General features: G+C 35.2%; 1 protein-coding gene across 1 annotated transcript; it reads right to left on the reverse strand.

Moving 5' to 3' along the window:
• Nucleotides 1–555: 555 nt before the first annotated feature.
• Nucleotides 556–21,948, reverse strand: LOC114283957 (uncharacterized). Its single transcript, XM_028226827.2, has 5 exons — nt 21,785–21,948; nt 21,598–21,660; nt 2,198–5,419; nt 1,638–2,034; nt 556–1,514 (listed from the first exon to the last, which is right to left on the reverse strand). Exons 3-5 carry the CDS (start codon nt 3,159–3,161, stop codon nt 830–832), a joined length of 2,046 nt encoding a protein of 681 aa, XP_028082628.2. The 5' UTR covers nt 3,162–5,419; nt 21,598–21,660; nt 21,785–21,948; the 3' UTR covers nt 556–829.
• Nucleotides 21,949–22,726: the final 778 nt, after the last annotated feature.

The raw sequence follows: 22,726 nt of genomic DNA on the forward strand, positions 1-22,726 counted from the left end.
TGTAATTAAACATGTCGTAATGACGAAGTAGTGGAGGGACGTTTGCATTTTATGACAAACAATTAGCGAGGCGAAGTACGTTTGGAAATGAAATAAGAAGCATTTAAAAACACACAGACACGAAGTGTAATGCAGTTAAAGTAAGCATTGTGATTTGGACGACCTGCAATCAGGGTTTGGATGTAATTGTTACGTATAAAAATGAGAGTTGGTTGTAATTGATGACGAGGAATTATTGAGAAGAACAATACATTAGTGTTGATAGTTAAATGGTCGGGTATGATATGTGTTACACAATGTTGTTTGTAAAATTTGCACAAAAATTGAGCATGTAAACGGACAAACAAACACATGTTGATATGGTTTTCATTGTTGTGTAAGAAAACGTTTGGCAATGACGAAGTACTACATGAAAATTTTCCTTGTATGCCATAAAAGTGACGAGGTAAAATGCGTTAATAAATAAAGTAGGAAACATAAAAAAATGCACAACAATGAAATGAAATGACCTGTAATAAGCATTTGGATTGAAGGGATCTGAAATAAGCATTTGGATGTAAAAATAGTATGTGAAAATTGAGAAATGATTGTAATGTAGAACAAGACATTATTGCGAGTGACAGGACAAGAAGGCTGTGTGATGCACACAGGAGTTGAAAAATGTTCGTAAAGTAGAGGACAGGTAGGTATGTGTGACATACCTTTATTTGCAAATGTTCATAAAAATCAAACATGTAAATGGGAAAAACAAACACATAACCATGTGGTAGGTGTTGTGGAGGTGGCACAACATTATTAATGGTGCAAAAGTTTAGACTACGATAAGTGTTTATAACTTCCAAAACTTAAAAGATGCGTCAATGTTCGGTATGCTAAATTGGTTATTTGCATGTCTTCTTGTTGTGTTCCCCATGCGTTGACAACGTCCGCAACGAATTAACTGCACTTCTTCCCCCCTAGAAAGCATACGTTTTTTCTTTGGCCTCCCTGGCGGTCGTTTTATAACGGGTGGATGTATGGAAAAGTCGTCCAGCTGGAATGATGGTTTTTCAACAGTAGGAATAGCGGTTATGCTTGAAGCGTATGACAGTCGGTATGTTGATGCATGGTAAAATGACTCAACCAAGTCATATAAATCTCTACCACTGTTACGTATTGCAACCATTGCGTGTGTACATGGTAACTGATTAATTTGCCACTGAAAACACGAGCACGTACGCCTGTCAACATCAACCAACACTGATGGATACGAATGGACCTCGTACACATTATCATTTGATTGGCTTACAATCCATACCCTTCCTTTGTTATATGCTTTCACCAAACGAGCCTCCATCTTGGGACATAGAACTCCAGGCCATGCTGCTGACTTGCGTCTGCGCTTCGGCATTTGGTTCATGATTTTTGTCCGAATACTATCAACCATTTGGGTGATGGGAAGATGTCGTGCTTCGAGGATCCATGAGTTGAATGACTCAGCAGCATTAGAACACATCTCACCGTAACGTGCACCCCTGTTACACAGTTCAACTAAATGTTACGTATTTGCACGTATGTTGTTTGTTAGAATGTGAAACCGTTATGTTGTAATAGTTGTGCTGTGTGTAACTGTTTATGTATAAAGAGAGTGTGCGTACATGAAATAAGCATTTGCCCAATACTGTGGGGGTATATCTTTCAGAAAAGATGTTGCCACATTCCTCCCAGACTTGATGAATGTCTCGATGCTGGCATTGAATCCTGTTACAGTAGGTGTATATGCACATGCCCGGAATTTATTTAGCAATCCCGCTCGGTACGAACTGTTGACGTACCTCATCTTGTCCTGCAGATTCCGTTGCAAATGTTGTAAGCAAAACGCGTGGTATGCTGGCGGGAATATTTTGGGTATTGAGTTGATGAGGCCTGTGTGACGGTCAGGCAAGAATGTAAGTGTCCTGTCATTGCTAACAACGTTGGCAAGGTGTTGCAAGAACCAGAACCAGTTTGCAACGTTTTCAGAATCCACAATTGCTATTGCCAATGGAAATAAACCTGTGTACAAAGCTGTTAGTTGGCAAGCATGACGAACATGACAAAATTATGCGACTAACCCATATAACAGTCATACAAGCGTGACATTATTATGCCACAAACCCATACAAATTGTGACAAACCAAAAAAATAATGTATTACGGGTGCAGAACTGAAAACGAACCTTGGTTGCCATCCTTCACGCTGGCAGCTAGCAAGTTGCCCTTAAATTTACCCTTCAAAAAAGGACCATCCAAAAATAATAAAAGGCGACAATGGTTGAACCCATCAATACATGCTTTAAATGATATGAAAAACCGTTCAAACCGGTGATTTTGTTCATCATAGTCAATGTTTATGTAGCTGCCTGGATTGTTGACCATAACGACATTACTATACCACCGCAACTGATCGAATGAAATGGAATGTGCACCAAACATTTCGCCACGCGCTTTCTTAACGCCCAACCATGCGACCCGGTAGCTAATTTCTAATCCATAATCTTTCTTCAGGTTGTACACCACATCGGTCGAACGTGTGAGCGATCTGTCACGTACCTGTTCGGATATAACATCACACACTAATTCAGACCCAGCCCTTAGGTTTTTTGCTGTCCAGACGGCAATACCGCAACTGTGCTCCCTATTCCACTTGCGAATGTAGAAAAACTCATCAGCGCGTAATACTCGTGCATGTATAGACCACATGCAGTTTTTCGATTCCCTTATCATGCAAACCGCTGTGATCCATACAGAGTCATTCTTCAAAAATTTAAAGTGAAATCCACACTCAACCGCATATTTGCGAAGGACAGAACGAAATTCATTGGCTCCCCCCTCGAAACTTTGTTCGATATGTGTCATACCATGAACCCATTGGGCAGATAGGAAAACCTTATCAGCATGGGGACAAAATTTGGGAAGCAAATCTTGTTGGTCATCATCAATGTCTGACTCATCTGCAAGCACATGTAAGTTACACGTATCGGCTAGTGGGATTGGAGTTGCGTCACCAATGTCGTCGGCACCTTGCGTTATCCGAGATTGAATGATGACATCAATGTGGTCTAATCGGAAAGACCATGCAAGGCAAACCATGTTGTCTATATCGATGTCATTTTGTAATGTAAAGTTATTGTATCCCGACATCTTAAAAACATGGACACATTAGCATCTATTAAACCATCAAATTTCCCGCACACACAATTCAGAAGATCGTCAAATCGATACGGGAAATACAACTTGATCGCAGCATTCATGTTGCAATAACAACACACCAACAAAATATGCGTGTCCATACCTATGAAAAGATAACTACGTCATGCCGAAAATCTACGATTACTGCCAATACCGACCTACATAACTGAAAATGCGAATTCGCTTATACCCATGGAATTGGAATGTGCTTAACGTGACATTGTGGCGTCGGAAACTTGGTCATGGTTACCCGTGTTTTACATTATAACATCGCTATTACAAAACAATACAAGAAATCACCAACCACAGTAGTGTAAGTAGAGAACATATTGACAGAAAAATATAGTGACACATAGCAGTTCGTCACATTGATTACAAAGCAAAATGATTAACAGACACAGACCAAACCACATACCAAGATACAGACACCAAACCGAAGACCACAATTCCATTTTGCCCAATGGATATTTCTGAAACTTGGTTATGGTTACTCTTGTTTTACATTATAACAACATCGCCATTACAAAAGAAAACAAAAAATCATCAACCACACAAACGCGCAACAACAGAAACACACAAACATACCTTGGCAACTCGGCATTACCGACGACAAAATTCTGCAGAGCCGTCCGTGTGTCACACTAAGAAAACAAACACACAACCTCTCACGCCTCTCCCAAAACCCTAACGTAACACTCCGAATGTCTTACCAATAGAAATATACGAAATACCAAAATTTGTGCAATTAATCCCTACAAAATGGGTAATACGTGAAAGGAAAGGCTGCGTGAAAGGAAGGGTATAATTGTCCCACTAAATGAATAAAAACAAATGAATAGGATAAAAAATGAATATATTTCCTTACTGATAGGACTAATGAGAACAATAGAATAAAAATGGGACCAATTGATAAAACTGTTTGTAGGATAAGATTTATCAGTAAATATCCCTAAATTGTAACTTAAAAAATAACCCACTTGCCAAACGTATTGCCATCAGTGATGAGAAATAATCGGTTGCTCACTAGGACAGAAGAAGAAATAATATTTTAATCCTGCACTGTCAACAATACTCATTCAACATGATTGCTCACAACCATCAATATTTAAATCTCTAATGTTTTATTAAATTTAAATTTAATAAAAAAGATATACATTTCACTGTTTCAAAAATTTACTAAATCTTTCATCAATTTCAGAATTTTTCAAATCTTTAATCAGATTAAAAATAAATGTATCTTTTATCAAATCACTATTTATAACCGTTAAATTTTTATCATCGAATGTTCCCCAAATGGCCATCTCAAAACAAAAATTTATAAAAAATTTACACTGACCAATCAATCAGCCAAACATTCGCCCAATCGTCCCCCACCTCTAGGCAAAAAATTTGTGCAAAATTTACATTGACCGATCAACTGGCCGAACATCCGCCCGATCATCCGCCCAGTCGACTGATGTTCTAGTGAAATTTCAAAAACCTCTATTGGAATCAAATAGACCTTTTACTCAAATTTAATGAAAAATTTAATACACCGTTGAAGATATTCTTAATAGATGTTATATAAAAACCTACACAACCAAGAATCATTTGCTATAAATTGCATCAAGAGAGACCAACAAAGATGATTTGTAGGCCTAGATGCAAATTCAACAATGTTTCCATTCAAATAGAGTTTTAATGTTAGCTTGTCCATCACCCCTCTTCATTTTCAGGAACAAAAACCTGATAATAATCCCCAAATACAAATCGTAAGACCTAGGACCCTATGTCGTCATCTCCAAGTATATTACTACATAATGAAACAAACTTGGGAAGAAAATAATTCAATACCATCACCTTTTCTTAAACCCATATTTTTTTCGTTCATAGAACAGGTCTGTTTTGGCACTCCCCAAATTGACAATTTTTGGACAACCGTCCCTATCTTTCTCCTGCTGCGTGCACTCTTTGCAATAGTAGGCATCAGAAATTCCCACTCCTCCACAGATAACACAGCGGCCCTGAAACGATCCATAGTTGCATTCATCACAAACTCGCACGAGTGTGCAAGGACGCACATAGGAGTCACAAATTACGCACTTCCCATCACACTTCTCACATAATCGTCCTATGGCAATACCTGGTTGCTTCCTGCACATAATCAAATCAGGGTGATGCTTAGCCATGCTTTCTGCAACAAGTTGATAGATCCCGAACTTGATGGTAACCTGCGACAAACTACCAAACAATTAATTAACAATAAGTCAGGAAAGAAGACAAAGGTAAATAAGGTGTTGGTCATCAAACAGAATCAAATATAAAAATTTTGGTAGATGCTCTTCCAATGATGGCAAACACAACACTAGGATAGTTATCATTTCTCCCTTCCTCTACCACAAAAAGATTCAATGCTATTGCTAGGAGTCTGGGACCTAACAATTGTCACTCAAAAGTTCAGTGAGAATTCAGAGTCTGTAGACAAGCAAGTCATTTTAAGCCTTGCACCTGCCACACTTCAGGATAATAAATGCTCAACTCATAGTTCAGGATCATGACCTGTCCTACTATGTCAGATCTATCAATATAAATATTCTTTTTGACCAAATAAAGAACATAGGGAAAAGAAGCAAACACTCCACAATTTAAGTCATATTAATCTTGCCCTTTTTTCATAGTTTTCTTCAAACTGAACTTTAATTATCAACCAATCCTTCCATATAATTGGGACGAATCAAGATTAAACATAAACTTCTCTAAATGCTTATACACTCTACAGTAGTATTTGGTTCACTGGAATAAAGCAGAATGGAATGATCATTCTAACAAATTGTCCATTCTCTGTTTGGTTAGACTAAAAAAGTGATGACAAATGTATTACAAATGAAATAATCTTTCTCCATTTTAAAGGAATAGTTATTCCATAGGAAAACCTAAAGAATCACTATTTCATTCCATCCCTTCTCATTCCAACTAACCAAATAGAGCATAAAGGCAAAGAATATGAGAAGAAACCTAAGAAGCATGGACATAGACACACGACACGGATACAACATGGATAGGCCAACATGTCAATTTAAAAAAAAAAAAATAGGATATGACATGTGAGGATCAAGCATAAAATATATAAATTTATATATTTATTGTATGTCGTATATTTATGAATATAATGTTCAAGGACAATAAAAAAAAAAAAAAAAAAGAGGACAATATGACCCTAATTCCTATAAATTTATATGGTTTTTCTTTTATTATTGTTTCTTAAGTTATTTTGTTCAAACTTATAATTAGTTATTAGACACGTGTGTCCTCCAAGTGCCCGAGGTTTTCATAAAGAATTAAAAAATAGGGACACATTTTGACTAGTGTCAAAGAGTGTTGGTGTCCGACATAGACACATCACCTTCTTAAAAGTGTCCGTACTTCTTAGGAAGAAACTAAATCCAAATTGTGTCCATAGTTGGTCTCTACACAAATTTCAGTTCCTACAATTAAGAATGAAAAATAGATCACAAAAAATTGGGTAGAATGAAACAATTCTCTGCAGTTTTATATTGATTACAAAGGCAAACCTCTTATTCAATCATCTGATCTAGTTGAAGTTCAACATAGGGTCGCCAATGAGGCAGGTTTGGTAAGGGTTTGCCTTGACCATACCCAGCCCCTAAAAGGAAAACCCTCCCTCATCCCTACACAAAACCCATGATAGTTGGGACCCAATACCCCATCACCGTAAATGAAACAAGCTAGGGCACAGGGAGGGGGTTTACCTCATTTAAATCTCAGGAAACTAGCAGAAATTTTACAAGATTATATGGTATTCAAGATGGGAATAAACAAACTGCAATATTTTGGATACACATTATTGCAATATCAATCAACATGGGAATAATCAAACTCTCTAACACAAACTTTTGTCCCACAGGTGGACACAAGCAAAACCAAGTCCAAAAAACCAATTACCAGGCTCGACTCAAGCATAGTTTGTCACTTCATCCTACCAGAAATTTATTTATTTTAAAAAAAATGCAAATAAACTCATATGCTATTAAAAGTTACAACAACTTAGCCAATTTATACTAGCAAACTTATTTCTAATTTGCAAAATTCAATCACAAAGCCTTACATCAAGCTACAATTATCGAGCTAAGCATTTTCATATTGTTAAATCTATCTTTAAACCCCAAGGGGTTGGCCGAATGGTAAAGACTTGAGAATAAGTTCCAAAATTTTGAGTACAAGTCACCCAAGGGCCACTGGAGGTTCACCTGGTCATTAACTTCTGGGCCCTGGGATTAGTCGAAGTGCGTGTAAGCTGGCCTAGACCGCCAGTTATCAAAAAAAAAAATTTGTTGTTAAATATATCTTTGAAATCAAGCTTGCCATTGATAGGGTACTGGGTGAGATGAAGTACGCTAAGCTTGAGCCAAATTCAAGAAGTATGAATTATTCTATAGTCCTACTTGTACCATTGAACTTGATCCCACCGAAAAGGGCCAACAACTATAAATAAACTACAATATAAACCACAGGCTTTTCGACTTTCCAAAATGACACCACCCCAAACACATCCCACAATTTGTATCTCAATAAAAATAAATAAATAGACATCACTTTTAAATTTTAACTTACTCCCTATGTGGTACATTGTGCGTACTATTATTAAGTAAAAAGAAAAACTAGGGTGCTTCAATGTATACAGTTAACAAGTCATTGCATTCAATAGGAGTGTTCAAGAAAACTAGTAAACCAATTCGAACATATCCAAACGGTATGGTGTGGTCCATTTTTTTAGGAATAGTTTGGTTTTGGTTCTCAAAAGTTAAGAATTGTTTATTATGGTTCGGATCACGGATAAAGGGTCAAAAGAACCAAATAAAACCGAACCGAACCATTCGATATATTTTATTAATTTTAATGTGTATGGTGTTCAACAAGGTACTTAATTTTCGTCTCATCGACTTCTTTGAATTTCAATCTCATCTCGACTTTAATGAGGTCTTCATTCATCCTATTCACAAAGTACTCTCTTTATACAAAAATGTGTTTTTTTTCCACTTTTTATATGATTTCTACACTTTTTTTATTATTGAAAATTGCATTTGATAGTAATTACTTTATGAAGAATTTGTTTTTCTTTACATATTTTATAAAAAAAATACTATGGAGATATTCTAAAAGCTGGAAGTATGCTGATGAGTTTTTTGAAATATTTGTGTAGGTAGAACCAATTTTAATGAACTAGATAGTCTAGATATACTGATGAATTTTCTAGCCTAAAACGTGCAACCGCTAATTGCAGTATGGTTCTGGTTCTATTCCAAAGGTTTTATGATTCGGTTTGGTTCATTCCTAAATTTATGGACCCATAGAATCTGGTTTGATTATTGAATATACCCTAGAACCAAACCAAATAGTCCATGAACAGCCAATGGTTCAAACAATATGCTTGTAATGTAACAATGGATGCACATTGTTATGTTGTTCAACAAAACCACAAAGTCTAATAAGTGCCTAAAAAAGGACAGAAAAATCCTCCAGACCAACACATAAGGATAAAGGCTGAGAATTGCACCAACAATCAAGATATCAAAGTATGACTTACTATAGAGCTCCAAGAAGAAAAAAATCATGGATTACAAGTCAAGAGAAGGAACGTCAGTTTGACTCCATGCCATGGAGATGGACATAGAAAACTAGCTCTTTACTTAAAAGACAGACGGAGAAGTTCACAGAAGAGGAGTAAAAAAAATGGAAGACGAAGAAGCAAAAAGAAAGCCCCCCTATTAGAATTAGAATTCACAAAAGAAAATGATAGAAGGAGAAGTTCACAGAAGGAAAAGACAGACGGACAACAAGCATACATACTGACTAAGTAACAATGACGCAATAATAAGAAAGAATTAATTGAAATTCTTTGTTTTAAAACCTAAAACACTTTTAAAGGTATGCATGCTTATTATTCCAATATTTATAAATAAAAATAAAAACTTATGGAATCATTAGGTTTAATGGAACTCACCCACGTAACATTGAAATATATTTATTTCAATAAAATAGTAACAAATAATTTACGCTGCACATTATTTAACCTTAAACATCTTTAGAAGATATATCGTGATTTTTGTCAAGGAAAAAAATGAGAGAAAAAAAAAAGGTTACAAATATGTTGGTTCTAATTAAATCTGATTAGATTCTATTAAAAACTATCTAAACACCAAAATAACAACAAATCATATATATATATATATATATTGGTTATTAGAAGTTGTATATCATGTCATTTTCACTAAAAAGAGGAAGAAAAAAATAATCAAAATATGTCGGATACGATAGTGTTAGAATTTCCCATCTTTACCTTCACCTACTCCACTACACACTCCACTTCACCTACCTCCACTTCACCACACACTCCACTTCACCTAACCCACTATCACCTCCACTACACCTACTACCACATTTTCTTCTATATATAGATTGTATAGGAATTGTAATTAATCAATCATGTAATAACAACACAATACATCAATCAATAATACATTTCTCTATTTCTTTTTATACATTGCATTTTCTACATGGTATCAGAGCATAAGATTTAAGCCTGTATTTCTTTGTCACCGGCGGGCAGCCGGCCGGCAACTTTGCCTTTGCTGCCCGCTGGAATTTTCTACACATACCTTCCACTCTCCGCAGCGTCTTCGGACCCCTCTCTCACCTGCCACACTTCCAAGGTCACTTTCGCAACTGGGTTTTTTTTTCTTCGTTCCTCTGACCCAAGAGAAGAAGGGTCAGAACCTTGCTATAGCCAGCAGCTGTCTTCATAGACAATATATCCTCTCATATATCATCAAAAGTACTTTTGAGTGATTTAAGTGAAAAATGAAGGCTTCATACATTGCAGTGTGCTCAGTGCTGGTTCTGATCCTACTGGCCTATGAAGCACAAGTCTCCATGGCAGTGACATGCAACCCAACAGAGCTGAACTCTTGCGTGGGTGCAATCACATCAGGCACACCTCCATCAAAGCTGTGCTGCTCTAAGATCAAGGAGCAAAAGCCTTGCCTTTGCCAGTATGTCAAGAACCCCAACCTCAAGAAGTATATTACCTCTCCTAATGCCAGGAAAGTAGCTACCACTTGTGGGGTTCCCATCCCCAAGTGCTAAGACACTTTCTCTCTCTATATATATCATGCTTCTTGTACACCATATAACAAATATACTAAAATAAACAATACCCACACTACACTGCTACACTATTCTGCCACACACTCCCACTTTCTATATTTTAATAAGATGAATGCCTCACTTTTCCACCACACATACATGCACGACATCCACTATCTCACCTTTATTTTCATTATTATAAAACACTACCCCAATTTTATATAAACTTTTCTATTCTCACTTTTCTCCACCACCCAACACCATCATCACATTTTCCACCGCCCAACTTTCTTTATTTTATATATATATATATATATCTCTTTTTATTATATTCTATTTAAAAACAAAAAAAACAAAAACAACAACAAAAAAAAAAAAAAAAAAAAAAAAAAAAAAGGCCACCAAACAAACACAACCCCGTTTACCAATTTGCACAACCACCCATCTTTTATTCATCTCAGGGATCAACCTCGCTCACATTTTTACAACACAAACAAAAAAAAAAAAAACAAAACACACACAAAAAAAAAAAAACCAAAAATACAACCAAACACATCCACAGGCGGGATTTTTCTTCTCTACTCTGCTGCCGGTCTCTTCTTCTTGCCTCCGTCCTGGGCGGCCCTTGACGGTGTTGCCTCCATGTTTCCCACTCCACTGGGCACGATCACTACTCCCTGCTCCTCCACTGCAGCATATGGCGGACCTCCAAATCGGAACATCACGGTGGCCTTCCGCTTCAGCTCCTTGTTTTCTGCCCTTAGCACGCTTATCTCTGCTCGCGCATCCTTATACATGCGTTGGAGCAGAGCCAGTTGGGCGTTTAATTGCTGCACCTCGTTTGTCCTACTCTGCAGCCGGTGCGACAAGTTTGTGACCGCCGTCATGCTTTCCACACATGCCTTCAGAGTATACTGATTGGCCTCCACATCCGACTGCACTGCCATTCTTTGCTCCACCGACCGCATCGGAAAGTTCAACGGAGCAAACTCCGGGGCGCTTGGTTGAGTTTCCAGTGCCACCGCACCAGTTCTCTCTCTTGTTGACTCGTTGAGGTCGGGAAAGAGGGTGAGCAGTCCACGGGAAGACGAAGACGAAGCCATTTTCTGGGCAACAGAGTGTTACAGAATATCTCTCGCAACAGAGTGTTACAGACTCTCTCTCTCAGCACAACGAAGAGTTTTTCAGACTCTCTCTCAGCACAACGAAGAGTTTTTCAGACTCTCTCTCAGCATCAACCTTGGTTAAATAGCCAAGGCAGCCACGCGCATCGCGCGCCTCTTGCCACCAGCCGACAAACGGGCACGCAAGCCAAGGCGCCCACGTGCCTCGCCATCATGTCTGGCACACCTTTTGATGAATTGGGCACGCCTTTTGATGGCACGCCTTTTTATGGATTGGGCACGCCTTTTGATGGCACGCCTTTTTATGGATTGGGCACGCCTTTTGATGGCACGCCTTTTTTGAAAAATTGGGCGCACCTTTTGAGGATGCGATTTTTTATGGGTCCGACAAGACTCTGTAAACTGTCCCGACATTGATTCCGGTTAGCTCCTTTATGGGTCCGACAAGACTCTGTAAACTGTCCCGACATAGATTCCGGTTAGTTTCTACAAGGGTCCGACAAGACTCTGTAAACTGTCCCGACATTGATTCCGGTTAGTTTCTACAAGGGTCCAGCAAGACTCCGTAAACTGTCACAACATTGTCTTCTACAACGGTCCGACATGACCCCATAAACTGTCTTCTACAACGGTCCGACATGACCCCATAAACTGTCTTCTACAAACGGTCCGACATGACCCCATAAACTGTCTTCTACAACGGTCCGACATGACCCCATAAACTGTCTTCTACATCGGTCTGACACCACCATACAGTGTCCTCTACAACGTTATGACACCCCATACAGTGTCTTCACCAACGGTCTGACACGACCATACAGTGTCTCCTATCCTTTTTTATTTTTATGTATTTTCTTGTTTTGTTACTCTCTCCAAACTCAAGTTGGTTAGTTTCTCTCCTCCTTGAGTTTGCGGGGGGCTGTTAGAATTTCCCATCTTTACCTTCACCTACTCCACTACACACTCCACTTCACCTACCTCCACTTCACTACACACTCCACTTCACCTAACCCACTATCACCTCCACTACACCTACTACCACATTTTCTTCTATATATAGATTGTATAGGAATTGTAATTAATCAATCATGTAATAACAACACAATACATCAATCAATAATACATTTCTCTATTTCTTTTTATACATTGCATTTTCTACAGATAGTTTCAAGAATTGCATGAATCCTAAAAAGTGAATCAATTATAAATCATGCGATTCACCATAGATCCACTTTGAAAATAGCTTCACCCATAGATTCGTATCGAAATTACATAAATTGCGATTATAAAAACAGAAAGTAATTGGATGGAAAAAAAGAAACAACTCTCAATCACAATAGAACAAAAGAGGCATAAGCCTACATCCTTAAATTTTCAAATGATTAGATATAGAAATCCATAAAGTCTGATTGCATATAGAAGTCAACCAAAAGTGAAAGTAACTGAATAAAATGATAATTATAAACCTAAACATATAACAGACACCATAAATAAAGAAGAATAAAAGGTTACTGTTGTTTAAACCAAAAAAAAGAAGGCATACTTCTGTGTACACCAACTATTCAGCTCTATAATATGATTTTCCTATCCAAATTTTCGTTTTCACAAACACTATTGAGTTCTTAGGCTTGAGCATTCTATAAATCAATCAAATTGTCCAAAATCAATGACTATATTTGAAAACAATTATCAAAAATTAACAAATTAAAGAGAAATCTTCAAAGTAGACCCAAAACCACACATCTCTACAGCATTTGCCAACATTACTTCGTTCCACCTACAAAAATTTGTCACTCACATCCAAACCCTATATTCCAAAATTCTCTTTCTACGGTCAAATCCAGTCATCCCCAATCAAATATTCTTAACTTAACCTAGTTTCCATATTCATAACCATGAAGAAAATCTTCCATGAATAAACAAGAATGTTAAGCTATAAACCCTAGAAAGTAGAATCAAAATTTGCTAAAAAAATAAACCCTAGAAAAAGCACAGATTTGAATAATCTTCATGGTAATACATACAGAGAAAGAGCTAAGTTGCAACAAAAGTACAAGATTCAAGGTTTTTCAAATATCCTAAATTCCGTCGAGAGTGTGAAGAACGAAGACTGATACGACAAACCTAGATGAAGGCTTTATCTAGGGGTGCTTGCAAGTTAAGTTGGGTTGGCTGACAACCCATCCACCATTTGTCTGAACTTAAGCGAATTGGAAAAAAATCAATCTGCATCAATCCGCTTAGCACATATGGACGCAAATCGGTTTGGCAGTTTAGGCTTTATTGTTTTGGGCCCTTTTTGACTTATTTTTCAAGTAGGTCTTTACTGTTTTGGGCCTTATTTGGGTCCAAAATTTATGATTCCTCATTTTTTAATTAAAAAAATAAAGACCCAACTTTTTTTTTTTTTGTTGTTGAGGGAAACCATAACACCAATATATTAATGTCATTTTTTTTATTTTCTTAAATTCTATTTGTTATATTTTAATTGATATTTTGAAATGTAAATGCATTTTTTTACTAAAAGGGAAATGTGCACATCCACCATTTAAACATCATAGATACAGGTTCAGGTGAGAGAAAAAGCATCCCCATAATACGCCACAATACAATTACAGACACAGCACCTTTATTTACACAACAAACAGTCAAAATAGAGTGGAATAAGTAGAGGCATAAAAAAAAAAAAGAGAGTTCTTTTATCCAAATTGATCCAAAACAGTCTAAAACAAACAGTTCTTTTATCCAGAAGAAAGATTCAACCAATAAATTTAGGCACCTAGATTTAAATACATAAGTAGGAAGAGTGGAATAATCCAAAATAGCCCTAAAAGACAGAATAGGAGATTTATGTTCTTCCTTCATCAGGCATTTTCATTCAAAGCTATGAAGCATGGGTACTTCGACAAACAGGACGTACCCGTACTGGGTACTTACCGGCACATGGTATTTTGTATAGTACTTCTACATACATAACACATACACGAAACACGTACCTAAATTTTTTCTTCTTAATTTTTGGCGTATCCAAACGTACCTAATATATACTCAAGCCGTAACGTACCTCAATCGAAACAATATTTTTTTCTACTAATAGAGATAAAATTCCTTTCAATAGGCTTCTTTTTTATTTTTAGTTTTTTGCTAAGGATGATTTTAAAATTAAGTTATGGTTTGTAAGTTATTTAATATAATGACATTTAATTTTGGTATATACCGTTACTTTTGACATTAAATGTTAATTGTAGGTTGGATCTTAACAAATTAAACCATTTAATCAATTTTTGCATTACTCCAAATTAAAAATAAATATTTTTTTACAAATGTATCAAGTCGTACTCGGACCTTAATTTTTTTAGATTTTATTGCATCAAAGTACCCATATCATACCAATACCAGTACTCATACTCGTACTTGCACCCGTACCCGTACCCATACCCATGCTTCATAGATCTAGTGTCATCCACTTAGCATGTATCGTCTGGCATCGCCCGTGCATCCTCTATCTCTCAAACATTTAAATAGAAAAATATTTGCCCTAATTATTGTAAGTGTTATGCCCTAATTGTTTTTAGGTTATGGGTTAATTTAATATAACTCTTTGTTTCAATGTTTCTATAGAACCTTTATATTTTAGGTTTCGATTCAATTTTGATGAAGAATTAAGTGGGTTGAATTTATGTGGATTCTGAATTTATGTGGGTTAAAAGTTTTATGTTCCAATTTTCGTTTTAACCATACTTTTATCCATGAAGAGAGTGAACACATTTTTATTTTTAATAAAATAATATTAGGGGCACTAAGAATCTTGCTAACATATATTAACAAGGCTTCAATTTTTTAGTCAGAGTTTTAAGCAATCAAAAGTGATTGACCCACAAAATATGCAATGGTTTTTCTAGATATTTGTTATTGAACTATAAATTTTTAATTTGATGTAATTGTTATAATATTTACATATAAGCTCCTACCATTAATATATATATATATTATTACTTTAACCAAGTAACAGAAAAATAGATATATAACAAAGACCAATCACTTAAGCTACTACATCCAATCTGAAACTAAGCATTAGAAAAAACACCTTAGCCCACACAAAATAGGATCTAGCTTCCAAAGATACTTTAAAACGGCATCACCACAATATTCAAGTGTAGCCAACCTTCATTGTCGTACTTATGAGAATCTCTTGAGCACCTAACAAAAAAGTAACTTACAATTATATTTGAATTATTTGATATTTTTTCTTTTTTGTTTGATGATAAAGTTAATCTCATTTGTTTGCTTTACTCAGTTTTGAAGTAGTTTTTGTTAAATAATATTTTTAAATATGTTTTTGATGAAAATATTTTTAAATATGATATAAATATTAATTATGCTTACATGTTTGATGTTGCAGATGCCCAATATAGAAATACTAAAAAATGCCTAATATCAAGGTCTAAAAACGCCTGTTGATATGATTTGCTAATTTTTTAGTTTTTGAACTTCATAATGCATTTGATGTACTGATGTCTAGAATTTGGGTAAAGGCCCTCACTACTTCTTGCAATAAATCCTAGCCTGCCGTGTTTTGTACATGTTGTAGTCAGGTCATATGCATGGAGTGATTGATTATGACATTAAACTTTTTTTTTTTTTTTTTTTTTTTGGGGGGGGGGGGGGGGGGGTGGTTGATCTAGAAGGGATCCCAACCCCAATACATGGCTCCCAAAGTTCTAAAATACAATATGGTCCAGTGGTAAAGGCCTCTAGCGTCCTGGAGTAATCCTCTACATTATATTTTGTGTTGCTCCACCGGCAAGTATGCATCTCTTTTATGAAATTGGCGCGTTTCTATATCTCTACTACTTTTTTTTTTTGATCGGTAAATGTTAATTGTTAGATTAGCACCTATGGGAGAAAATCTCCCAATCCTTGGCAAAACACCTGAGTGCTTGCACTCCCTTAATTCAACCCCCTAAAGGGAATTGAACCCATGATCTCCTTGGGACTAAACCCTAAAGAATACTTTAAAAGTGCAGAAGACCTTCAAATGTTTTCTACTTTTTATTATTCCACAAATGTCCCTAATAAAAATATAAAATTACATTACATAACTACTTAATTTATTTTGAAACCCAACGGCTCATGCTTCAAGAATTATATGGAAGAGTTGTGTCTAAATTCAAATACCCAAAGACACAACTCTTTGGTAAAGATTGTGTCTGATGGATTCTTAGAGACATTGTATAGTTGCGACTATTCAAACACATCACTTCAGTGCTTATAAATATGTGGGTTACAGAACCGGTTTCACACAATGAAAACAAATCCTTGTGGATCTCTAACTCTTTTGAAGAAAATTCTTTTCCTACGTGATACATGCCAGGATATTCACCAATTTTGTAATCAACTCAATTGTTAGTCACTGTTGCTCATATAGTTACTTCTATTGGCTTCATAATGTTCAATTCACCAATTTCGTAATCACCTCGATTGTTAGTCACTGTTGCTCATATAGTAAGTAACTTCTATTGGCTTCATAATGTTCAATTTACGCATGTGTAAAGACAGACACAAGTTCTTTTTTCCTACTCTTTTCTTCCTTGGGATATTTTTTTTTTTTTTTTTTTTTGGGTCTCACTGTTACACAGGTTTCTCATTGAAAAAAGCCATGTTATTTAACAGCCTTTCCTCTTTATTTTTCCCTTTGTCTTATGGGAATGCTACTTCATTATGCAAATTTAAACAATCAATATTAGAATTTTTGATTATTTGATATAAACTATAAAAAAAATAATAATAATTAATTAATTAATTACTAAGAATATACATGTCAGTATAATTGGGCCCACAAAAAATATTCTCATTCGCCATTTTCCTTATTTATTTTATAGGATTCATTGTACTAACATTTACATTCTTAATTTAATTTTTTGGATGTAAACTTAATCATATACTCAACACATTACTTTAAAATTATTGAGTGGAGCCCTAGGCAAGAACCTCACTTGCCTATGAGTTAAGCTGCTACTGAGAATTTGGTAAGTTACTGTGAAAAAAAAGAAGAAGATAATTTTAATTGTTTTTTAGCTTGTTCAGGATTGATTGGCAACCAAACAAAATATTTTATGCTTTAATAGATATGGTGTTTTGGTCAATAAATTTCAATTACAAAAAATCAAAAATTATTAGCGTATTTGTTAGATTTTGTTTCATTCTATGATTAAATCAGTTTTTTTATCAATAGATTTGTTTAGATGTAATTATCATTATTATGTTATATATCCTAGCCTAGGCATACTTCATTCATGTGCATAATTTGAAACTTGAACGATTTAAAAAGTCATTTGAAGTAACTTAGCAATGTCAATATCGGGATCTATTTCTACAATTTTTAGAAACATATATTTCACGGAAGTGATGGGATTGATCGACGAAGTGGTAGCCTTTAAACAATATGGATGGATGCTTGAGATTGTTTGTCATGAGAGTTATCCACAATATTATGAATCAGCCATCGGTGACTCAAGTGGTGTATATATTCTATGAACAATTCTAGTATTTCCAGGATTCAAACATAGGTAATAATTCACAATTAGTTGTGATGAATAATGCTAAATGTATGAGCAGTGGAGTTTGCACTGATCTTGCAATTTGGTCACAAGTAGATTATCTTACCGTAACTAATTTACACCCATTTTGGGCTTAAAATCCTATCTCTAAAATTGAATATGATAGATTTTTGTAAAGATTAAAAGTTGAGATTGCTAATGACTTGTTTGTTTTTAATGATTTTTTATTTTTTATTTTTTTTATTTTTTATGAAGGCAACAATATGCAAATCAATTGATATGCGACATGCAACGCATGTGCTTCCTCATTAGCGTTTTTAAATGTAAGAACATAAAGTGGAATTGCAAAATTTAATCCATGTATCAACCTGAACAATTTATTTTAATAGTTTATCCATGTTCTTCAAATTTAAATCTCATTTTGGTTGTTTGTAAAGCTAAGAAAAGTCAAATAAGTTGAAATATTGAGCTTTATGTGATTTGTCTTAACTTATGTTTTGTTTTAGCAATGAATTATCCAAAACTTAACTACGTCCAATCATAGAATGTCGATTATAGATATTTTTGTATGTATTTGTTAATGTCTTCATAAAATATTATTGACATTGTACTGTGAAATCCAAAAAAAGCAAACAAAACAAATAAAATAGAACACCTACCAGTGCCCTACTATCAATTGAAAGCAATCAAATAAATTGGCACACCTGCCAATGCCTTGCTACCATTTAAAAGCAAGCAAACAAATAAATTGGCACGTTGCCTAGTGCCCTGCTATCAATTAAAAGGAAACAAACAAATTGGCACACCCACCAGTGCCCTACTATCAATTAAGAGAACTGCTATCAATGAAATACTTTGATTTGATGGAATGATCATTTAAGGTAGTCTTTTATTCCATCAAAGTATTTCATTCCCATGTTTGATTAGACAACATATAATGACAAATACATTACAAATGGAATACTCTTTCACCATTTTAAGGGCATGGTTATTCCATGAGAAAGTCTAAGGAATCACCATTCCATTCCATTTCATCTTATTTCAATGATCCAAATAAAACATAAGTACTCTTTCTTTCAATAGAACAATTGGCCAAACTATCTTATTGCCTCATTGGTATATTTCAATCATAATGAAATGATGAATACCTAAATCGTTTCAGTTTGGAATGGCGCAATCAAGCATCTCAACCAAAGCTTACCTTAATAATAATTTTAATAAAAAAAAAAAAAAAAAAAGATCAAGACAACACGAACAGAAAAGATAACTTGAATATTATGTGAATAAAGATTTGCCAGAGAATTTTAACTATAAAGACAGAAAAATAGTTTAAAAAGGGAGGGAAATTCAACATAACATTTTATAAGGACAATGATTTCACCCGATTTTTTTTTAAAGGTACAATTTACAATAATTTGTGTTTGGATCTTGAATTTATAGAGGAAATATGTGAAGAAAAAATTGAATGAAATATAATTTGAATTTTTCACAATGCTATCACACCATAAATATAGAAACAAATGCATCCAAATATTCCACCCAAGCATCAAAAGAGAAATGTTGACAGAACAAATACAGATGAAGAAGTTCAGAATTATCATGTCATTGGATTATTTTGTCTCTCCAAACAGAAAATTTGCAAACCGAATATATCTCGCCATTTGTGATTGTCATAGTTTCTATGCTTGCTCTCTTCTTCCCACCTTGTAAGTTATCTAACGACCAAGATAAAGAGCTCCAAGAAGAAAACTATGGGCCAACAATTGATTAGCACCACCACTGTACCATAACCGCCGCAACTCCACCACCATCACCTAATGTTATTTGTACTTTTATTCATTGTGTTCATTTATTCAACTTGAACCTAATTCAACTCAATTCGTTTAAACCCATTTACTAAAAAGGAGCCGCAATCGGATGGGAGTGTCATTAAATAGACATTTTCATGAAGAAAAAAAAATATTTTGGCGATAATGCCACAAATAAAAATGATGGTACCACATATATTTATACAAAACGACATCTTTACAAGAAATTATTTGGTGGTCTTAAAACATTACTCCAGACCTACACTTGTCATACGATCCCAAAAGAGACACAAAAGTGGTGTGCTCTACTACTTTAGCCAATAATTCAAGTTTTGGCATTGAATTGATTTGCCCCTAAAGAAAAATATAATTTTTTAATATTTATCCTTCAAATAAAAATGTTTGGATTATCAAAAAATCTTCTCTACTTTCACTGGTGTTCATTTCACCCATCAATTGATCACTATGATTCACGGTCTCTGTTTTACATTCTGATCTTCTCTCTCTACTCTATCTTTCTCTATATACCATCACATGCCTATATATTTTTCTTCTTTCTCTACTCTTTTTTCTTTCCACACTCTCTACAGGCCATCACTCACCTCTCTATTTTTCTTCTTCTCTTTTCTCTTCCACATCTCTTGAAGAACCTATTACTCACCATGAGGGATCTTCACATCATCAAAAGTCATAACATACCAAACCAAACCAAACCAAACCAAACTAAGCCTAAGTCACATCAAATGGGGTTGGCTACAATCAAAAGTCATAACATAATCGCAGAATTTCCTCAACCACCCAAGTCAATTTTCCATGTAAAGCCTTGTAATGGACACACCACCAAGCAATAGTCACAAAACTTCAACACACTACGTTCTATAAAACAAATTGCAAAAGCTAAGCACTTCCACACATCACTGGAACAACAACACATCAATGGAACTACTGTAGCTAGTTCTAATGATGATATTCAACAAAATACACACACAAAACCAAAAAGAAGGAAAATGATAATGATGATGTAAGAAAAGAAGAGACACAAATGAGAGGAGAGAGAAAATCTACGAGAAAATTAGGAACAAATGAAGAGTTGTGTCAGTTGGGTTACCGAAAGTGTATTTTTGTACATTGAGATTGTAGTTATATACATGCATTTCGAAAAATCCGAACTGCATTCCAATAGACGTGTCTCTTGGATTGCTAGTTACAAGTATATATAACGTTAAGTAAGGGTTATTTTGTGCAATAAAAAAAAATTGTAGAAAACACCATCAAGCCCTTCACTCTTTTATAGTAGTAGAGATAGACAAGGATATATATATATATATATATCATTTGATTGAATAAAAGTTATCTTTACTATTAATAAGTTATTAAACTTAACTCTTAGACCAAACCTTTTATCCAACCCAACCCCAATTGTTGGCCTACTTGAAGCATTTCATCAAGAAGTTCAATCACATCGAGCAATTCATTTGAAATCAAGAAAAATTCAAACCCCATTTGAAATCAAGAACATTAAACCCTCTGTTTGAGGGTTTTTTAAAGGTGAAAAAGTTTGACCCAATTGAATTTTGCAATCTTTTCACAGCAAAATAAATAAATGAATAAAAAAGCTTGCTACGTATGTGCATAGAAAATACTAAAGAGAGAAGACCACATAAACAACAACTCAGGGGAAATTTATATTATAGTCTCCAAAATCACAATTTCATACTAATAAAAATCAGGGTTTAGGGATTTCAGGCCATACCTCTTCAATGAGAACTCTTTCGAACCAATAAGCTACTAGAGAAGACAGAGCTCTCAAAGAACCCTTCAAATCAAGAGACGAAAGTGAGAGATGATAAAGAGCAAAAGAACGGACAGAGAAATCAGAGAGAGAGAGACCATAGATTCGGAGCAAATAGGAGAAAAATTTAGGGTTTTAAGAGCTATACCTGGTCTCTTCAATCCTTGCGACTTCGATCTCCACGAATGGAAACAGGAAAGAGACGACCCGAGAAGACGGGCGCTTTTCGTGAGGGAGTGAAGCAAACAAACGAGAGAGAGAGACGGCGGGGAGGTGTGGTCTATATTATTGGGAGCCATATGTAATGCACACTTTTGCTGTTTAATAATATAATTCAGCATTTAAAATTAAATTAATTAAATCATAATATATTTGATAAATATAATTGATATTACTTAAATGGGCCATTTTTTGATAAATCCTATTTATAACTGTTTTGTTTCATAAAATCCAAACTATTTCTGAATATTCCATTAGGTCCATTAATTGTTAAAGGACGAAATAACCCTCTCCGCCTCTCCCGCGTGAAACCGATTCTGCAAAAACCCATTCATATTCGAAATATTCAATCCACAAAATTTCCAAAACAAAAACTCAATCGACGAAACGATACTGATATTGCCTCCAGTAGCCCTAGATTCACATCGCCTCACCAACGTCCTCGTCGTCCACCGTCAACCATCGACCCCAGATTCCTCTTCGTCTCACCACTGCGAAGCTTCACATCGGAAGATTCTTGTCGCCCCATTGAGTTTATTTTATCCACTGAGTGTGATCCATACCCACCAACCATGACGAACAAAAGTAAGGAATACCATTCCACCTTCTGCTTTTCAATCATAATGTCATCATTGATGTATACATACACCTTCTGGTTTTCGGATTTGAATTTGTAAACATAGATGTTTTCGGAATTAATTTTGTAAAAATAGATGATGTGAATATTCACATTAGTGTTGATTACTCGCTAAACTTACAGTAGTAGACATTGATGTGAATATTTACAGCAGTGTATAATGATGTGAACATTCACATCAGTGTATGATGATGTGAATGTTCATATTACTATCACTGTTGATATTGTTCATTT

Source organism: Camellia sinensis, chromosome 3 (assembly GCF_055761805.1).
Source record: "Camellia sinensis isolate YWXY chromosome 3, ASM5576180v1, whole genome shotgun sequence".
Classification (NCBI taxonomy): Eukaryota; Viridiplantae; Streptophyta; class Magnoliopsida; order Ericales; family Theaceae; genus Camellia; species Camellia sinensis.